Source organism: Ambystoma mexicanum, chromosome 1q (assembly GCF_040938575.1).
Source record: "Ambystoma mexicanum isolate Mex_15411 chromosome 1q, UKY_AmexF1_1, whole genome shotgun sequence".
Taxonomy (NCBI): Eukaryota; Metazoa; Chordata; class Amphibia; order Caudata; family Ambystomatidae; genus Ambystoma; species Ambystoma mexicanum.
In genome coordinates this window covers 708,061,336-708,078,147 of record NC_090922.1, presented here as the reverse complement: position 1 = coordinate 708,078,147, position 16,812 = coordinate 708,061,336, and the positions used below count along the sequence as shown (strand labels likewise).

The 16,812-nt window shown below is 46.8% G+C and overlaps 1 protein-coding gene across 14 annotated transcripts in view; it reads right to left on the bottom strand.

Annotated features, from left to right (window-relative positions):
* Positions 1-16,812, bottom strand: part of PDE4DIP (phosphodiesterase 4D interacting protein) — a 1,465,918-nt gene that overhangs the window by 102,110 nt on the left and 1,346,996 nt on the right. For all 14 annotated transcript variants that reach the window (XM_069641322.1, XM_069641325.1, XM_069641324.1 and 11 more), the window contains 3 exons: positions 12,835-13,070; positions 9,777-9,828; positions 7,837-8,087 (listed from right to left, as the gene is read on the bottom strand). In XM_069641322.1, coding sequence (XP_069497423.1) covers positions 7,837-8,087; positions 9,777-9,828; positions 12,835-13,070 — 539 coding nt within the window. The remainder of the gene's footprint in view (positions 1-7,836; positions 8,088-9,776; positions 9,829-12,834; positions 13,071-16,812) is intronic.

Here is a 16,812-nt window from a genome sequence, read left to right as displayed (position 1 = left end):
CGCTAGCGTCGTGGCCATCTTGGATTTTATTTTGAATGCGTCGCGTATTGTTACGGACTGCATTTCTTCAAAGACATTCGTCGGAAGATAACGCTTCGGATTACAAAGCGTGTCAGTTGCAATTTTCGAGTGAGCGTTATCAGGTGTTCATTATTTTTCAAGAGAAATATTGCTTTGATGAAGTTTTCAAGTTAAGAATTCTCGCAGTATAGGATATTCCAGCTGAACATAAAAGACACGTCAGATGTAGAAGTTTTAGAAAAAGAAAGAAGATAGACATATTGAAGAGAAGTTCGTACAGAGCATCTAAAGTAGCAGCAGCATTCTCTTTGAAGAAGCCTAAGAGCAAATCTAGCTTAGGCAACAGGTAATTAGAAAAATATTACATTGAGAGAGAGATAGTCAGAAAGAAAGTTTATATTATTTATTTAAGGTTGTATTTTCTTTTTAGGAACTCAACTGATTAAAAACCATCCAGAGAAGACGATCTGAAGTACCTGCAGTGGGAGTTCTTGTCTTTTGTTATTTTCTCCATTCCCCTTTCCCCTTGGGTTTGCCTGGCCAATAGTTAAATAGAATAAGGATTGTTGAGCAGGCAGGCTTTGGGGGTTTGGTGGGCCAGCTTCACTCCTGCAGGATACAACTGCTTCAGTATCTTGACAGTAATGAAGATTACCAATAAGTAATCCAGGCATTAAACACAAGTATTGGTGCAACACCATTGAGTTGACTGGGATTCAGCACTCCCCCCACCCCTGAAATGTTGGGCTATGTTGACTAGACCTGGCTGACCTTCAGAGCAGTTGCCAGACAGAAAAGGACACAGATGTTAAACATCAACTGGGTTGAAGTGGGAGAATGGAACAAAAGGATCCCACCAATCCCCTCACACCCCTGGCCTAGAGGATCGCAGCCCAGACACCCGCCACGAGAGGAGTTTGCCTATCTACCAGACGACCAAATACCCTGGTACAGGAACATACGGATGTGCCCACCCGCCTGCCCACCAGCCTGCCCTGCACATGCCGACACCTGCAGCATGGATGAACTCGACTGAACCATTCAACAGTAAATAAACACATCGTTAGAGATGCCACGACGACCTAGCCAACGATCAGCACACCCGTGCAAACATGCACACTGGTCACTCCCACACTAATCCACACGAAGAACATATCCAGTCCTATGACATAGGTGGCGGACACGCCCACTGACGCGCATCGTTATTATTTTTCACATAGGTTTTCAAAATGCAGAAACGCAAGACGCACAACAAACTCATCTAAAATGCTTGCTGACGCTTCTCCTAACCCATACATTGCAATGAGAAATATAACGAAGACATGATACTGGGGATAAAGCAACATGACACCGTAACTTAAAGCGCTGTGCATCAAACATCCCAACCTATGCACCAGGCCCAAGTAGGCCGCAAGCAAGTGCCTCCATGAACATTGAACGAGCAAGAGTACAATTGCTGACCCTGCAGAGTGAGCCCGGCGAGAACAGACAGTCAAGGGCACAATGTTGCAAACTCACATGCCACAAGCCGAAGCCAAGGTCACACCTGCAAACTAAGCCAGACACACAGTGGAAAATGCAATATTAAATGTGCAGAATTCTGCCTCAACCACGGTCTCTCCTCACGTGACCAAGCCGAACCTGACAGGGTGCCAGACCCAGGAGGAAGGAGGCGCCTGGATCCCACGTTTTGAGACACAGGCAGCAACAATGAAGCGACCCAATGGACATCTGCGGCGGTGGGAGTAGTCTGCCCTCCAGCATATGAACAAATCCTTGCATTGTCTGCACATACCCATAGTTATACATTGTTGCAAATGACAGGTGCACAGCGAGCTGGGAACAACGATGGTCCCATACTGGGGGGCTCGCGAGTGGACCAATCAGAACATGGGGCACTTATCACTGACGCTATTAACATTAGCCAATCCTCAGGGGTCTTCATGTAACAATTTTCATGTATCTAATTGAAGGGACAACCCAAGTATACCACCTGACTGACCCTCAACCACTAACCGCGTTCTCTATACGTATGCTATACTAACCCTACCACTCGAGGAACCAATCCAGAGTGGCGATAGGTTTTTTTGCTAACTTTCCCAGGTGACGCGAGTAGCGCGTCATACCGAGGTAAAAAAGGGCCTGCGAGCCCCACGGAGAGAGAGTCAGGACGGACACGTACGATCCTTGACCCATCCCTGCTGTTTTTTAATAAACAGCAGAACGACCTTGCTTCTTGCGTGTGCCTCATACTCATTTTTGGGATATGCGGGAGGAGTTGGGGCCTCCCTGCCCGGGGGTCCGCGGACGGCCAGCAGACGCCGGCAGAATTTCCCCCCGGCAGGGTTTCTCTGTTAACAAGAACCCACCAATTACTAACATAAAGCAATTCACTGTTAGTACCTGCACCCTCCCAACATTTGAAGGGTTAGCCCCCGAAATGTAGGTTTTGTTGCACCCCTGAACGCAAGCAAACACACCATTCACCATATACACACATGCACACCCAGCCATCCATACATTTAAGTGTGCATTCTTTCACCATACTGGTACACCCAGGCAGCACATCCATACGTTTACGTGTGCATCCTTTCACCATACCGGCACACACACCCAGGCGCCCACCCATACATTTAAGTGTGCACCCTTTCACCATACACTCACACAGGCAGCCACCTATACATTTAAGTGTGCACCCTTTCAACATACACTCACACACGCACACATCATGGGGTTGAGGGGAGCCCTAACACTTAAAAAAGAAATTGGGCTTCATTACAACTATGCCGGACTGTAAATAACGGTGCTGGTAAACTCACCGGCACTGTTGTTTCCAGGCCAGCATATTACAGCTCTGCGGGCGGTTGCCGTCCTGCCCGGCAGGTCAGACCTGCCGGGCAGAACGACACCCACCCGCATAGTTTTCACAGAAGCACTGGCACCGTTGTTAACGGTGCAACTTACCATTTGCCGGCGCCTGACTTCCCAGACCGCCGGTGTTGTAATCCCCCAGTGTTACCAGGAAGTCGGCCGCTGGTAAATCATTACGGGTCCAGCAGCAACCTGCTGGTAGCAATGGCACGGTTGCCGCCAAACCCGTAATGAGGCCCATCGTTTCTTTTTGAAGTCACTCTGACTTCATAAAGAAATTATTTCTGTTACAGAAATAATTTCTTTATAAATGCAGAGTGAATTAAAAAAGAAAGACAATTTTTTGCAAAAAAAATATTTTTCTTTTTTTTTCTACAAGTGGGAGCCCCTCCCAGAACATGTGCTGGCGGGGCCCCCAGCACTGTGGGGGCTGCAGGGGCCCCTGTTACGCCAGTGGTTGCTGCTTTAAGGAATCGTGCTCACATGCAGAGCTGCTCTGTGATTGCTGTGTCTCAATCTCACCAGCTCTTGAGCTCTTGGATGCACACACAGTTGCTGAAGGATTCCTCTGCTTCCATTGCTACCACAATGGTTAGGGGTCTACAGTCTGCCCCTAAGATGCTCCGGCGTGGCTCTCACAACACCCGCAGTCAACGAGCACAAGTCTTCCGGATTACGGGATCGGAACAGCTTGGCACTGCTTCCTGCTGTGCAAACCCTGCACACAGGGTTAGGAGTTTTAAAGTCAGTCTCAAGACACTTCGTCTCGGCGTGCTATGCTCCCCATAGTTTCCCACAGCTCCAGCTTGTATACTCGTTCTGCTGCTCCTCAGACGGGCCTCTCTGTTTTCCCTGCCGCTCTCTCTCTTGCTGGGCTGGTCACTTTTTATACACCTGCAGTCCCTTGACAGGCTGCAGGTGTGCATACTTCATTAGCCCTGCCTGACCATAATTAAAGAGACATGCCTGACCCTCACAGCTTCTTGCAGGCTTCTTCCATGTCTTAGTACCAGAGTGGTGAAAGAGTGTAGTCTTCATTGTTCTTAGTTGCAACAGTAAATTGTGGGGAAATAAGGGGAGCTGGCCTACAATATCCCATAAAGGTTGGGGAAGGGCTGGGCTGGTTGTCACTATGGAAAGAGGGATACCATGTCTCGCCCAAGGGTACCCCACTCCCAATTCCGAATGACCCTCCACCGAGGTGATCCTCCCTTGCATCTCTTCTCAGGGCTCACTGGTTTCGGCATAGTTGTGGTCAGGATCCAATATTGATGGCCCTTCCCTGGCCACCTGCTTAGCCGATCGAAGGGGTCTAGGAGTCAGAATACCCTCAGGTTTCTCACACTACCCAGATCTATAGTTCTCTCTGGACCGAACTGCACTATTCAAGTTTTAGAGCAGATGGAATCATTAGGCATGATTTTTGATTCCTCATTGTCTTTGGTCCCATCAATAGCCTAACAAGTTCCAACTCTTACTACATCATGAAATGAAGACAACTTTGACCCCTGATTTCTGAAGCTGATTGTGCCACATTGGCAGAGGGTGTAGTGGGGGAAGAATTAGACTACTACACTTGTCTGTACACATTGTTAATTAACCAGCCCATCCATAATCTTCAATTTCTTCAAAATGCTGCAACTCGTGTTGTGACAAATCACAGTAACTGATTGAAAATGCTCTATTGGCTCTCCAGTCACGGGAGTATGAAATTCAAACTTCTAACCATAATATATAGGCCTCTTTATGGTTCAGCCGCCTCTATTTGAGCCAGTGATTTGCTTGGCTTTGCTCGCACAGACCACATAGATTGTCTTATGCTCTTGGTATCTAGGACGGTTAGATACAGGACCTTTGGAGGATCCAGCACAGTTACCAATATTAAGCTACGGGATAACCTTTTGCAGGATGTTAGGGAGATTCCTACCCTGCTTGAGTTCAGAAAGAGACTGAAAACTATTATTTGGCTCTGATGATCTCCACCCTTTTGTCCTGATTTGGTTGAGCCTTGGGAAACCCTAGGATAGTAGTGCCTGCTTCCGATATCCAAAATAGAAAAGAAAGAAAAAGGAATTTCTATCCTGAAAATGATCTGTAATAGACCAAACAGCAAAAATATATGCAGAGTTCTTTTGGAAATATTTTCAATAAACTTTGAGATACTTTAAACCAAAATGTCTTGTATAGCTGTTGCTTTGAAACACATCCCACAACGCCTTACATGCCTGTCTCACAATGGGTCCCTACCGCCCATATTCGTGCGCTGCAGCCGGTCACATGCCCTGCAGCCGGCATATTACAGCTCTGCGGGCGGTTGCCGTCCTGCCCGGCAGGTCAGACCTGCCGGGCAGAACGGCACCCACCCGCATAGTTTTCACGGAAGCACTGGCACCGTTGTTAACGGTGCCACTTACCATTTGCCGGCGCCTGACTTCCCAGACCGCCGGGGTTGTAATCCCCCAGTCTTACCAGGAAGTCTGCCGCTGGTAAATCATTACGGGTCCGGCGGCAACTTGCTGGTAGCAATGGCACGGTTGCCGCCAAACCCGTAATGAGGCCCATCGTTTCTTTTTGAAGTCACTCTGACTTCATAAAGAAATTATTTCTGTTACAGAAATAATTTCCTTATAAATGCAGAGTGAATTCAAAAAGAAAGACAATTTTTTGCAAAAAAAATATTTTTTATATGCCAATGTTGCTCACTCAATGTTTCCAAACTTGATGTGACAACGTAATAGTACATAGCAGACACTTGTATTATACCATTTTCGTCATCATCACCACTTTCCAAATCATCAATGTATTCAAATGTACATATCCATGCTCCAGTCCTCTGTTCTCTTGTGTTCCTACCAATTTAACACAAAGGAATAAAAACATGTGCTTACCATAACCCAATATTTTTTTATACAAGGTTTAACAGTACATTGCCCTGCACAAAGAAAAAGTTGGGCTGAAAGGACACATTTATAACCAAACATTTTAAAAACGTACAATATTCAAAAACAGTTTTAACTAAACGAATCTAGGCAAAATGAACGTCGAAATATTGGACTAGAGGGAATACAAGAAGCTTGGTGATTTTCTGCAGGTTGACACAGCACAGAATTTTCCAACACCTGTCACTTTTTACAGAGATTAATCACAGCACCCATAGCTTCTTTGTAACACAAGCTAAACATGCAGAATCCAGGGAATTCGTTTCCTCTCCCCAAAGGGGAGCCACCCCCTTATGGAGAAGGGAGGTGAGCACTCTAAGCCCAACATCCGCTAGGGGACAGGGAAAGCGGGATCCCACTGGGGGTGATCCCCCTTCCCCTTACAAGGCAGGCCATCCCTTAACAGGGATACTTGTTATGCTCCCTTGTGCCAGACAGATAATGTCTTTGTGGGTTTTGTGGGAATTGCACAAGACAATGCCAACATTCTCAATATTAATACTAAAGTGGCTGGGGTGGTTTCTGGTGGCCTTGTACTTTCTCCAAATTTGTTGAAGCCCAAGACCAATGGAATGCTTACACTCTACACAGGGAGGAACAAAAAGGGCGAGTAACTATGACAGAGGAGGGGAGAGCGTCAGAAGCCTGGTCAATCACGTATAGGAGGGCCCATACCATATCCCTTTGAGGTGGATCCAGGCAGGGGTCGTGGTGTGCGTAGGAGTGAGCAAGCTCGCATATTGCTGCTACCTGGAAGGAGCGTGGGAGCTGGGAAAGTTCAGGCCCACTGTTAAGCATAGAGAGGCAACAACATGGAGGGTATCTATTTAATGGTGCCTGCTGGATCCTACGTTGAAGTCCCTTGGCGAACTGGCCGTAAACATCGAAGCCTACACAATGACATGAAGAACCGAAGAGAAGCCGGAAGCACGCCAACACCTCCATTAACAAAACCTCTTTCCCTGAACGACAACATTGCAGCAAACCAGGTACGTGGTATGTCCGGAAGGTGGGAGGATTCCGAACAGGCCAGGCAATACCCCAAGATGGTGTGAGTGTGAGGATCTCAAGAGGGGCTAGAAAACTGAAGAGCCCAAGAGAGGCTGAGAAATTACATATCTTGAGAAGGGCTGGTAGCCCCAGTGGGCTGAGAGAATGAATAGGCCCAGCGGGGCTGGAATCCCAAGAGGGGCTAAGAGTCTGAAGAGCCCAGGAGGATCTGAAAGAGCAAATACCCCAAGAAGGGGTGTAAAACCCTAGGCCTCAGGGTGGGGTGAGAATCAGTTGGGTCCACAAAGGGGTGCCAACCAACTGATCCCAATAGGGTGTTTGAATTCCTAGGCCCCAAGGATGCATAGGAGCCAAAGGGCTTGGAAGGTATGCAGAGACATTGAGAGGAGTAGCGGATTTTAAGTGTTTAAGGGGCCAGGAGGCCTACAGAGATATCGTATTCTTTTGTTCTTCAGGTGGGAAGCTCTGACAAGAGTTAAACTTTCTTACCGAATTGCAGAGAGGGTGAAAACCACAGACATTTGCTGGTGATCAAAAGGGACACCTTTGTATAGTCCAGAGAGAGTACAGTGTGGGTCAGAAACCAGCCAAGAGCTTGTCATTTGGGTGGAAGACCTTTTTGGAAACCTTTTTGTGTTCATGTCGGATGTTTTTTCTTTTTAGTGGTAAGAACCAGGATCAGGTTAGCTTAGGTTTCTAGGTGACCGACAGACTTTATGTTGCACGCATGCACCCTTTTGACCTCTTTTCTTTCGCTCAAAAGTGAAAGGTTAGGATAGGGCTTTTGACACAAAATAATACAATCACTTTGCAAACCACAATGAGCTGTCCGTCTACTGAGTCTGACTTACCACAACATATAGACAGGAGTGATGACTGGCCAGAACAAAGTGCATTTGCAGAACTAGTTCCACACGCAATAGGTCACTGACCTTGAGAAGCTGTCCAGCCCCGTCCTTTTAGAAAATAGTGAACAATGAGGTCACATTCTTACCTGAGGTGCCACAGGCTTGGTTCCTCGTTCTCGATTCGTGGTACTGGGTGTACTCACTGGCAGCATCAACATCTGAGCAGGCCTCCAAGTCATCATTGGTGGAGACCTGATCATCGGAAACAAAAGACGCCCTCTCCGAAGGGTCCGTCTCAGAGATAGCGCGGCTGCTGGAAGGCGTTAAGGAGTGCTCGTGGAGTTTTGACTGTAGGGCTTCTATGATCTTATCCTTTTGTTGAAGCTCCTTACGCAACCTGTAATAAAGGTCCCTCGTTAACATGCATTTATATGTAACTCTACATATAGAAGCGGAAAAAAACGTTTCCCTAGATAGAACACGACCGATCAACTTAAATTTATGGGATTAGATTCCTGGATTCCCTTAGGTTCTACACTCAAGACACAGTAATATGTTTTGATTTTCCTAGTAAGAAATGTGTCTCACAACAATGGCATCCTAGTTTCATCAGAAGATTAGTCATTTTCGATAATTTGCCTAGAATATGTTATTATTGAACATGAACTAGAAATGGTTTTGTGGATTCTTTCTCTATATTTCAAATTCTATAGATTTACTAACATGTAAGCTATGAATCAGATGACACGCTGGTGTGGAGCCCCAACCATATGCATGGACATCCTGTAAACCATTGCTTTATCTTGCATGACCTTGTCACTATGTTTGTCCTGTCCTTGTGTTACCATTTTAGTATACCTTCTCATGTTCAATATTCATTATACCTGCTGCATTGAATACAGAATGCCCACCCCACCCCTCGACCCCCACACACCTCACCCACCGGCACCCACCCTTCATCCCACCTGGATTTTCCTGAATGCGAGCGACGGCTTAAATATATTTGATCCTTCCCTTATATCGCACTGCACTACAATGATCAAGCCATCCCTGTCCAAATAAACACTGTACATGTAAGGTCTCGCTGACCAGATAAATTTAATTCATGGGCCAGGATCAGTTTTTTTATTTAGCGGTCACACTTTGCAATGCTTCCCCTCCCTACGGCAGTGAGAGCCGTCTGTACCAAAGGGAGATGGAGCCCGGGGGTGTAATAGCAGAGCAGCAGCAGAAGCGTGCGAGGAAAAAGTACAGGCAGGAGAGGGGGAACAGACCCACGCACCTTTGCGTGCATGTATTCTCCCTTCACTTTCCACTGTATCCCCCTCAAGGTGCCAATATCTCCAGAGCACACAGCTATATCTAGCCAGGCAGTGGGCAGTGGAAGCTGTGTGCACCAGACAGGGACCCACCTACTCCTATCAGTTTTAGCGCCTCGTTATTGCCTCATGTGGTGACAATGGCCCTCATTAGGAGGTTGGCGGTAACACGCCGGTGTTACCGGTGGGTTACCACCAACCCTGTAACATTGATTCCGCCGCCTGATATCCCGGTGCCACCAAGATATCACAAGTAGCGGCTTAACGGCAAATCCCCATTCCCATGGAGTCCCATGGGATTCCATGGGAATGGGGACACAGAAGCACTGGCACCATTGCTAACGGTGCTTCAGTGCGAGACATGCCGGTAAGGGCCTGATTTCCCGGCAGGTCAGGGCTGCCGGAGGTCCATGCCGCTACCGGCATTCTCGGAGTACGGTGGTCCAGAAAGGGTGCTGGCTATTAATAGCGCTGTAGAGATTGCGGTGGGGCACCATTGGTTGGGATAATTGCTTGTCCCCAACATATCACTTACTTATGAGGAACCCTGCCGTGATAATGAACCGCCCACTGTGCCGCCGTTACCAGAGCACACTGCTACACAATAATGCACTTTCATGGGATGGAATAAGTCGCGCACTGTCTGTTGCCCAAAGAGATTTGCCAACTGATCTATGAACTTCAAATAACTCATGGAAGGAAAAGTTGACAGTGAAAAAGAAGCAGGAGGTGGTAAACAATATCGTGGAGATGCCGTTGGCAGTTACCTTAGAGACAATAGTTCATGCCCCGATTTATCATCGGTGTCGAAGCGGTCTTCTAAAAAAAGAACACAAAAGCATGGTTCAGGAAGAGTTGAAACATTTGTGAAGATTTACAGGGCAGCAGATGGCACCCACCCTACTGTGGCTATCACATCAACAATAATTGAAGACAACACTCCAGTACCACCTCCCACCAACAGCTGCTGGGCACTACTGTTCAAGACCCAAAACGGATGAGAACATGTTACATTGACAATAGATTGTGTGGCTGTCTAAGCTCAAGTGGTATGCACAAATTACCGAGCATGAGGTAAACCGGGGTAATGGGGCACATTGCACCCTTCAGAAATGTGCAACGTATTTTGTGTTTGCCACATTAGCCTTCATTTGAAACGGGCTGGAGAGGGAAATGAAGCCATAAATGTGAGGCATAATGCATCTATACCGCCATTTGCCGCTCTGCCCCATTCCCTTGCTGGCATAAGGTGGGGCAGGGGCACAGAGCGCAGAAAGGATCTCTGCTGTCCTCACCGCCTCCGTCTCCTGGGAGGACTTTATTTTATGGCTGCATAAGAGTATCATGCAAGCATAAGCCTACTGGATTTCTTCGGAATGTGCCTCGGTTTTGCACCTGGTCAAAACCAGGTGGATTCCATAGGAATACGTAAACGCTGCCTGCAGTATTTGCAGGCAGCGTTTACATTTCCACGAGACAGAGTGGAACATGGTAAACCGTATAGGCGAGTGTGCCTTGTTTTTACTCTTTCCTTGTCCACTCTGACTCGTGGACCTTTAAAATGGCATGCAAATGACCTCAAAGCGCATAAGTGCTAACTTTGGTTGATCCCTGCATGTTCGTGATTTTATCCTAAGAAGCAGGTCCAGGTGGGCAAATCCCAACCTCTCTGGGAAGGACTTTGGAAGCAATATGATATGCCTGATGGAAAGGCAGTCAGACAGCACAGCGAGTTGAGTTCTCATTCTACAGCACAGCGAGTTGAGTTCTCATTCTGGCATCCATGCATAGCCTGTCAACACAGGTTCGAATCCCAGCAAGGCCAACTCAGCCTTTCATCCTTTGCATCGCTCAGAAACCTGCGGGTTTGTAGTGCTAAATAAAAACTAGTTAAAACTAGCTAAAGCCCTACTAATATAGTAGGGTGAGCCGTTAGCTTTGAGCTTTTTAGAACCTTGAAATATTCTAAACGACCTTAATGGAACTGCTAATATACGCTTACTGAGGAAAATGTAAACATCGGCTTATTGGGGTTTCTGCTATCCGGAAGAAGCTGCCCCCTGGTGCCCACTGGAAACTGGCAGTACTTGCTCAGAATTGCATTTTGGAATCTTTTAATGTTTGCTTTATAAGGACTTTTTTCTAAATGGCAATATCTGCCTTCTAAGGACTGTGAACAGTGGCAATAACTGCTTTCATGGATCATCTGGAAATTAGCAATACTTGCTCAATGAGCACTGTGCAAACTTGTATCAGCAGCAGAGTCGTCATCCTGACAGCTGGACACATCTGCTTTTCAGGGCAATGAAGAACACTACTTCCAGGAGCACTGTGGAAACTAGACACACTTGTCTTTGCTTACTGAAGAGCATTTTGGGAATTAACTTTGCCTACTTTTTTAGGCAGTGTGAATACCAGAAAGAAACATGTCACTAGGCATTTTGAAGCATCACTGCATCTCTGCTTAACTATAATTAGGGTTCTGCAAGTACAGGGGTGTTTACCTTCCATAAAGTTTTGAATAATGCATTTCTCGAAAATCATCTACACATATGCCTCATTAACGTCTTAAAATAATGAATCATACATTTGCAGTTATGCTCCAGACTCTTCATTATAGTTGTTTTTAAATAGCCCCCAGTTCCAGCCCCTACTTTTGATTGCACCTTTGAGGTATGCCCTCAATGGCCGGGTGGCATGTAGTCATTTGCCTGAGCCTTTGTCCACAGCAATACTCTTTGACCCTCATGTGGATGCAAACAGCGTGCTGCACCCTCATGTGGAAGCAGGCAGAGCGCTGCACCCTCATGTGGAAGCAGGCATAGTGCTGCACCCTCATGTGGAAGCAGGCAGAGCGCTGCACCCTCATGTGGAAGCAGGCATAGTGCTGCACCCTCATGTGGAAGCAGGCAGAGTGCTGCACCCTCACGTGGAAGCAGGCAGAGCGCTGCACCCTCATGTGGAAGCAGGCAGAGCGCTGCACCCTCATGTGGAAGCAGGCAGAGCGCTGCACCCTCATGTGGAAGCAGGCATAGTGCTGCACCCTCATGTGGATGCAGGCAGAGTGCCTCTGCACGGTTCGTAATGTAAAGTCTGCTTCGACCTCCTCCATCCACTCGGTGCACCAAATCCACCCACATCTCCACCAGAGCTGAATTTTTATGAAGGCGGAGGTGCTGGAACCTGCACAATTTTCTGCCCTTTTTTGTGTGCAATTGAAAAAACCTAGGGAGATCATTAGCGATGCATGTAAATGCATTTCGCGATGGAGGGCGGGATGTACAATAGTTTTTTGCGTAGTGTTGTACTTAAGGTATATGCATCTGGACTGCTCGTATCTTAAATACACCTCTGTGCTAAAAAAATATAATTCCACAGAAAAGAGACAGAATTTAGCATAAGGAGTCCCCTCTGTAATTTGCGGGGCATATAATATGGCCACCTTTGATTTTCCACTGAAGTGGTATCCCCAAAAGTGGAAAATAAGCATTAAAACAGTTCCCCCTCAATCACACAAAAATGCACACCTTTTTATAGCAATGCAATGTTATACTAGTCTCTAATTGGTCATCTGGACCGAGCATTTTTGGGGATTTGCGCACCAAAGCACTCCTTGTATGGAACAGTGCACCCATCCTGGAACTCGTTCTCCCAATTTTTGGTCTTCGGAGGGACTCCAATCACTGTAAACATTCCTAAACAAGTCTAAGAAATGCAGTGGTATGGTGTGGCAGATATAATATTTAGAGCACCTTCTTAAATAAGACTTCCTGGGGGCCGGGGGAGGGGGGGAGTGGAATCAGGTGTGCCATGGACCCTACTTACTGCTGTTCAGTTGGCTGTCCAGCCGCTCCGCCAGCTGGCTTCCCTGGGATAGCTGCTCCCGGAAGCTCTGGCCCATGTAATAGTCGATATCATTCACCCGGAGAAGCTCCTCGAAGGACTTCACGGTGTCGTCCAGCTGCTGGGCGAGGATGTGGCACACACCTTTGCCTTCACGCAGCTTTAGGCGCAACAGAGATAGCTCCCGGGCCTGGGCCTGGATCAGGGAGTCATATTTCCTGAAAAGGAAGGAAAGAATAACATTAGTACAAACAATAGAAAGCTTGTGGGAAGGATGATCACCTGGAATCTAATGATCTGGTGCAAATACACACAGTAAAAGAGTGTAGGAAAGTTGGTGTTTTGAATTTCATGTTCTGATCAAAAGTTGGAAATTGTGTTTTTTGTGTTCAATTCAGTTATGCATGGTTTTGAAGGACCTTCAGATGCCAAAGGGACATCCAAGTTGTGCCTTGTGAGACCAATGAAAGTTGGAAATTGTGCTTTTGTGTGTTGGGGGAAGTTAAATGTTGAGAATTATTCAAATAAGTGCAGTCAAAAGTTGCAGTTTGCTTTGCTTAATTAAAGTTGGATGTTTTTCAGTGTACATTCTCAAGGCCATTTTGAGATTTTCCTTGTAGGTGCTGAAGCTCCCAACTACCACCCCCAGGACCCTACTTGTCACCTCTTTTCCAGTTGCGTGGGCACTGTAGAAATCGCGCCCAGAAATACACATACAAGCAATACTTTAAGGGCGCTGAAAGTTAGACTTGCACATCCATGTACTAATGGGCAGTTTGAACTGCCCTGCACTAGAATGTCGTACAACAATTCCGAGAAAATACAATGCATAGTAAATAAATAAATAATGTGTTCCAGTAAAACAACTACAGTGATACCGACAATCGAATCCTGAGAAATGAAATTCTTCCGCTAGCCATTTCTCGCTTTCTTGAATAAACGCAAGCCAGGACGGTCTCCCAGAAGGAAGATGGAGAAAAGAAGATTTGAAGTAGCCAAGGTTTTCCAGCACACCACTTTCTCTGCTTCACAGCCCGAGAGGGCCATCAGTTTGCAAATTCCCAGCAAGATATCATGACACTCTTGCTCCAACAGCTTTCTAGGTCAAACTTGCACCTTTGAATTGGATTGGTTATGGCAATTGTGGACAGCAACACAGCAAAGGCCTGTGGGCGATCTGGCGTGTTGTTAAGAATTAAAATAAATAAATAAATGAATAAATGCTCCCAACCTGGATTCAAGAGGCCAAAGGGATGCAAATGGTATAGGAATGGCAGACACACACAACCTCCGAGTCACAACAAAGTGTGATTGTAATATTGCAAACTATACAAATCGGCTACAGTGTCACACAGGTGAAATGGTCCTAAATAGCACGGTCGCACAAAGGTTATTATGAACAAGTATCACCTGTTTCATCATCATGAAACATTAGAAAAGCATCAAACATGCACACACAGTGTCCCACGTGGCCAAAGCCGGACATTTAAGGTGCTGTGTGCTGGAAGGTCTGCAAGACAGCAGGAATGACCGAGAGGACCTTGAAAAACGGGTCTAGTGTTAGGAATCACGCTTTTAGGAGGCCCTTGGGCCAGGTGCTGGTGCGTCCTAAGGCTGAACCTTGGCCCCGGAAGGCATTAAAGCCCTAGGCAGCCAGATCACCGGATCAGAACGTCATATTACGTGCTCTTTGGCCATCTATGGGGAGCCCTTCCTGACTTCACTTGCTAAGTCCTGACTTGGAATGTTAATTTCTCACACTTCACTGCCAGTTATTCTCGCCAAGACCCCAATCCCCAATTATGCATCTCCCGTAGCGGCATCCTTTCATAGTTCATTGGCTACAATCATCTCGGATGCAGCTCTTTGAAAGCGGCAATTCCCTTCAGTCACAATGGAGCTTCTTTGGTGATGTGCTTACAGGTGGCTTGAAGGTCTACTCTTGGTTGAGGACAGAAAAGCTCATTTTGTTCCTGTTTAAGGCTTTGACACATTTCATTTACGGTGCACCATATTTTCATTCATTTTTAAGGCAGAAGTTTCTGCCGCTCTCTTCCTCTTGCAAAACAAATACTCCAGCATTTGCGCCGGCATGGGTTTTCGTAAGGATTCCTATGGAGTCCGCCTGCTTTTCCCACCAGCAAAAAAGCAGGCGGACTCCATAAGACTCCATTGTAAACGCCACCTGCCATGTGTACATGGGCAGGCAGCATCATTTGTACAGTGAAGTGCAAAAGGGGAGAGCAAAAAGGCGGCGTACTCGCTTGTACATTGCCCTTCTGCACTGAGGAGTGCATTGTAAAAGCGTGTACGCCGCCCTTTTGCTCTCCGTTTTGCACTTCACCTTACAAATGATGAATATTTGCCAGCGGGGACGGACCTGTGCACGCAAAAGTACAAACATAACAGTAAGCTGCCGCTAAATACCGCGGGCCTCAAAGATGAGCGCCATAGTATTTTTCTGAAGAAGTATTCAGAAACAGAGTATCGGTTTCCTTTTCATACCAACTGCTGATGGAATGGCCAGTGTTCTCGCGCAAAATAGTGGCTTCTGGGTCTGCTCCTACAGGCAAACTCGATCCAGGCAGAGGACCAGGTCACAGTGCTTTCCATGCAGGCCAGTGTAAACCTATGCACAGAAACCGAGGGCCATACTGGTGAGATGCAGGCAACCACATGTCAAGTTTAGCATTGCAAGTTTGTATCGCTATTGCATTTTTTCTCTTGTGTTGTTTCCCGTTTGCATTTGACCAGCAGCAACTTCGATTATTAGGTGGTTGCTGCACAGGAGACAATTGGCATAAAATACATCAAAGCACATAGACCTTATGAAACCATGTGGGACCTGCTAAACATGGCCAAAACTATTACCAATGGTACAAATGACATGTGCCATGAGGGCCACGCCTTCAGGAACTATGCCTTACCCCAGCTGCTCTGCAATGGAGTGTCTCTCTGCAGGTTTGCGAGCCTCTTGACCCTAGATCACGTAAGAGAGGGGGAGAGGGACTTATTGAGAGAGGATGGAGGGGCGAGATGTGAAGCCTAAATGTTTGATGGGTGCAGATCAGAAGATCCTGTTTTCCGTGATCTGGCATCTTTCGAGATAGGCTTTGGTGAGGGCAAATGGGATGCCTGTACATTCAAGGGTCCCCCTGGCGCAGGCATCCTGCTCAATTTGCACCCGATGAGGTCTCCTCTGAGAGCGAGGATGGGTTGAGCGTTGCTGGAAGGGTTCTGTGCAACACGCTGGTGAGAGGGGTATAGCGTCTGTATGGTGTTCGTGTGTGCAGTGGAGTCGGGCACTAGTGGGCGGTCACGTGCAGTGTGAGTAGTGCATCAATGTGCATTGTATGGCTTCAGGTCTTTTTCCTGCACTTAGAATGCAACCGCTCATCAGCCCACGCCGGGACTGGATCCTTTTCTTACAGAGTGTGCACCCGCTATCCCCTCACCCCGACTGTCCATGGTCATTCCCTGTAAAAGTGGAGTAATGAGAATGCTGCTGGCACCAGATCTCTTTGCCGGCAGCATTCTAGGTGCATTAAAGTGGTCTACTAGGGAGTAGTGGAAAGTTGAATGGGGTTCCACGATTCTTGATTGGGTCCACCCTGCTGAGTTATACTAATAAAAAGAATACACCAACATACATTGTGTATGGAACCTGGTCCTATATTCAGACTCCCATACGGAATGCCAGCACAGGACCAAAGTAGCAATATCTTATCTAATGACTGGCAATGTCACTGAAAAGATGTTGGGCCTCTTGAAGCCCAGCCTCCAGTCTCTCTGCATATCAAGAAACCAGATCTGCATGGGATGTCAGCCTGTCATGATATAAAGAAACTAGATCTGCATGGGATGTCAGGCTGTCATGATATAAAGAAACTAGATCTGCATGGTATGTCAGTCTGCCATGATAAACCAGATCTGCATGGGATGTCAGCTTGTCATGATATA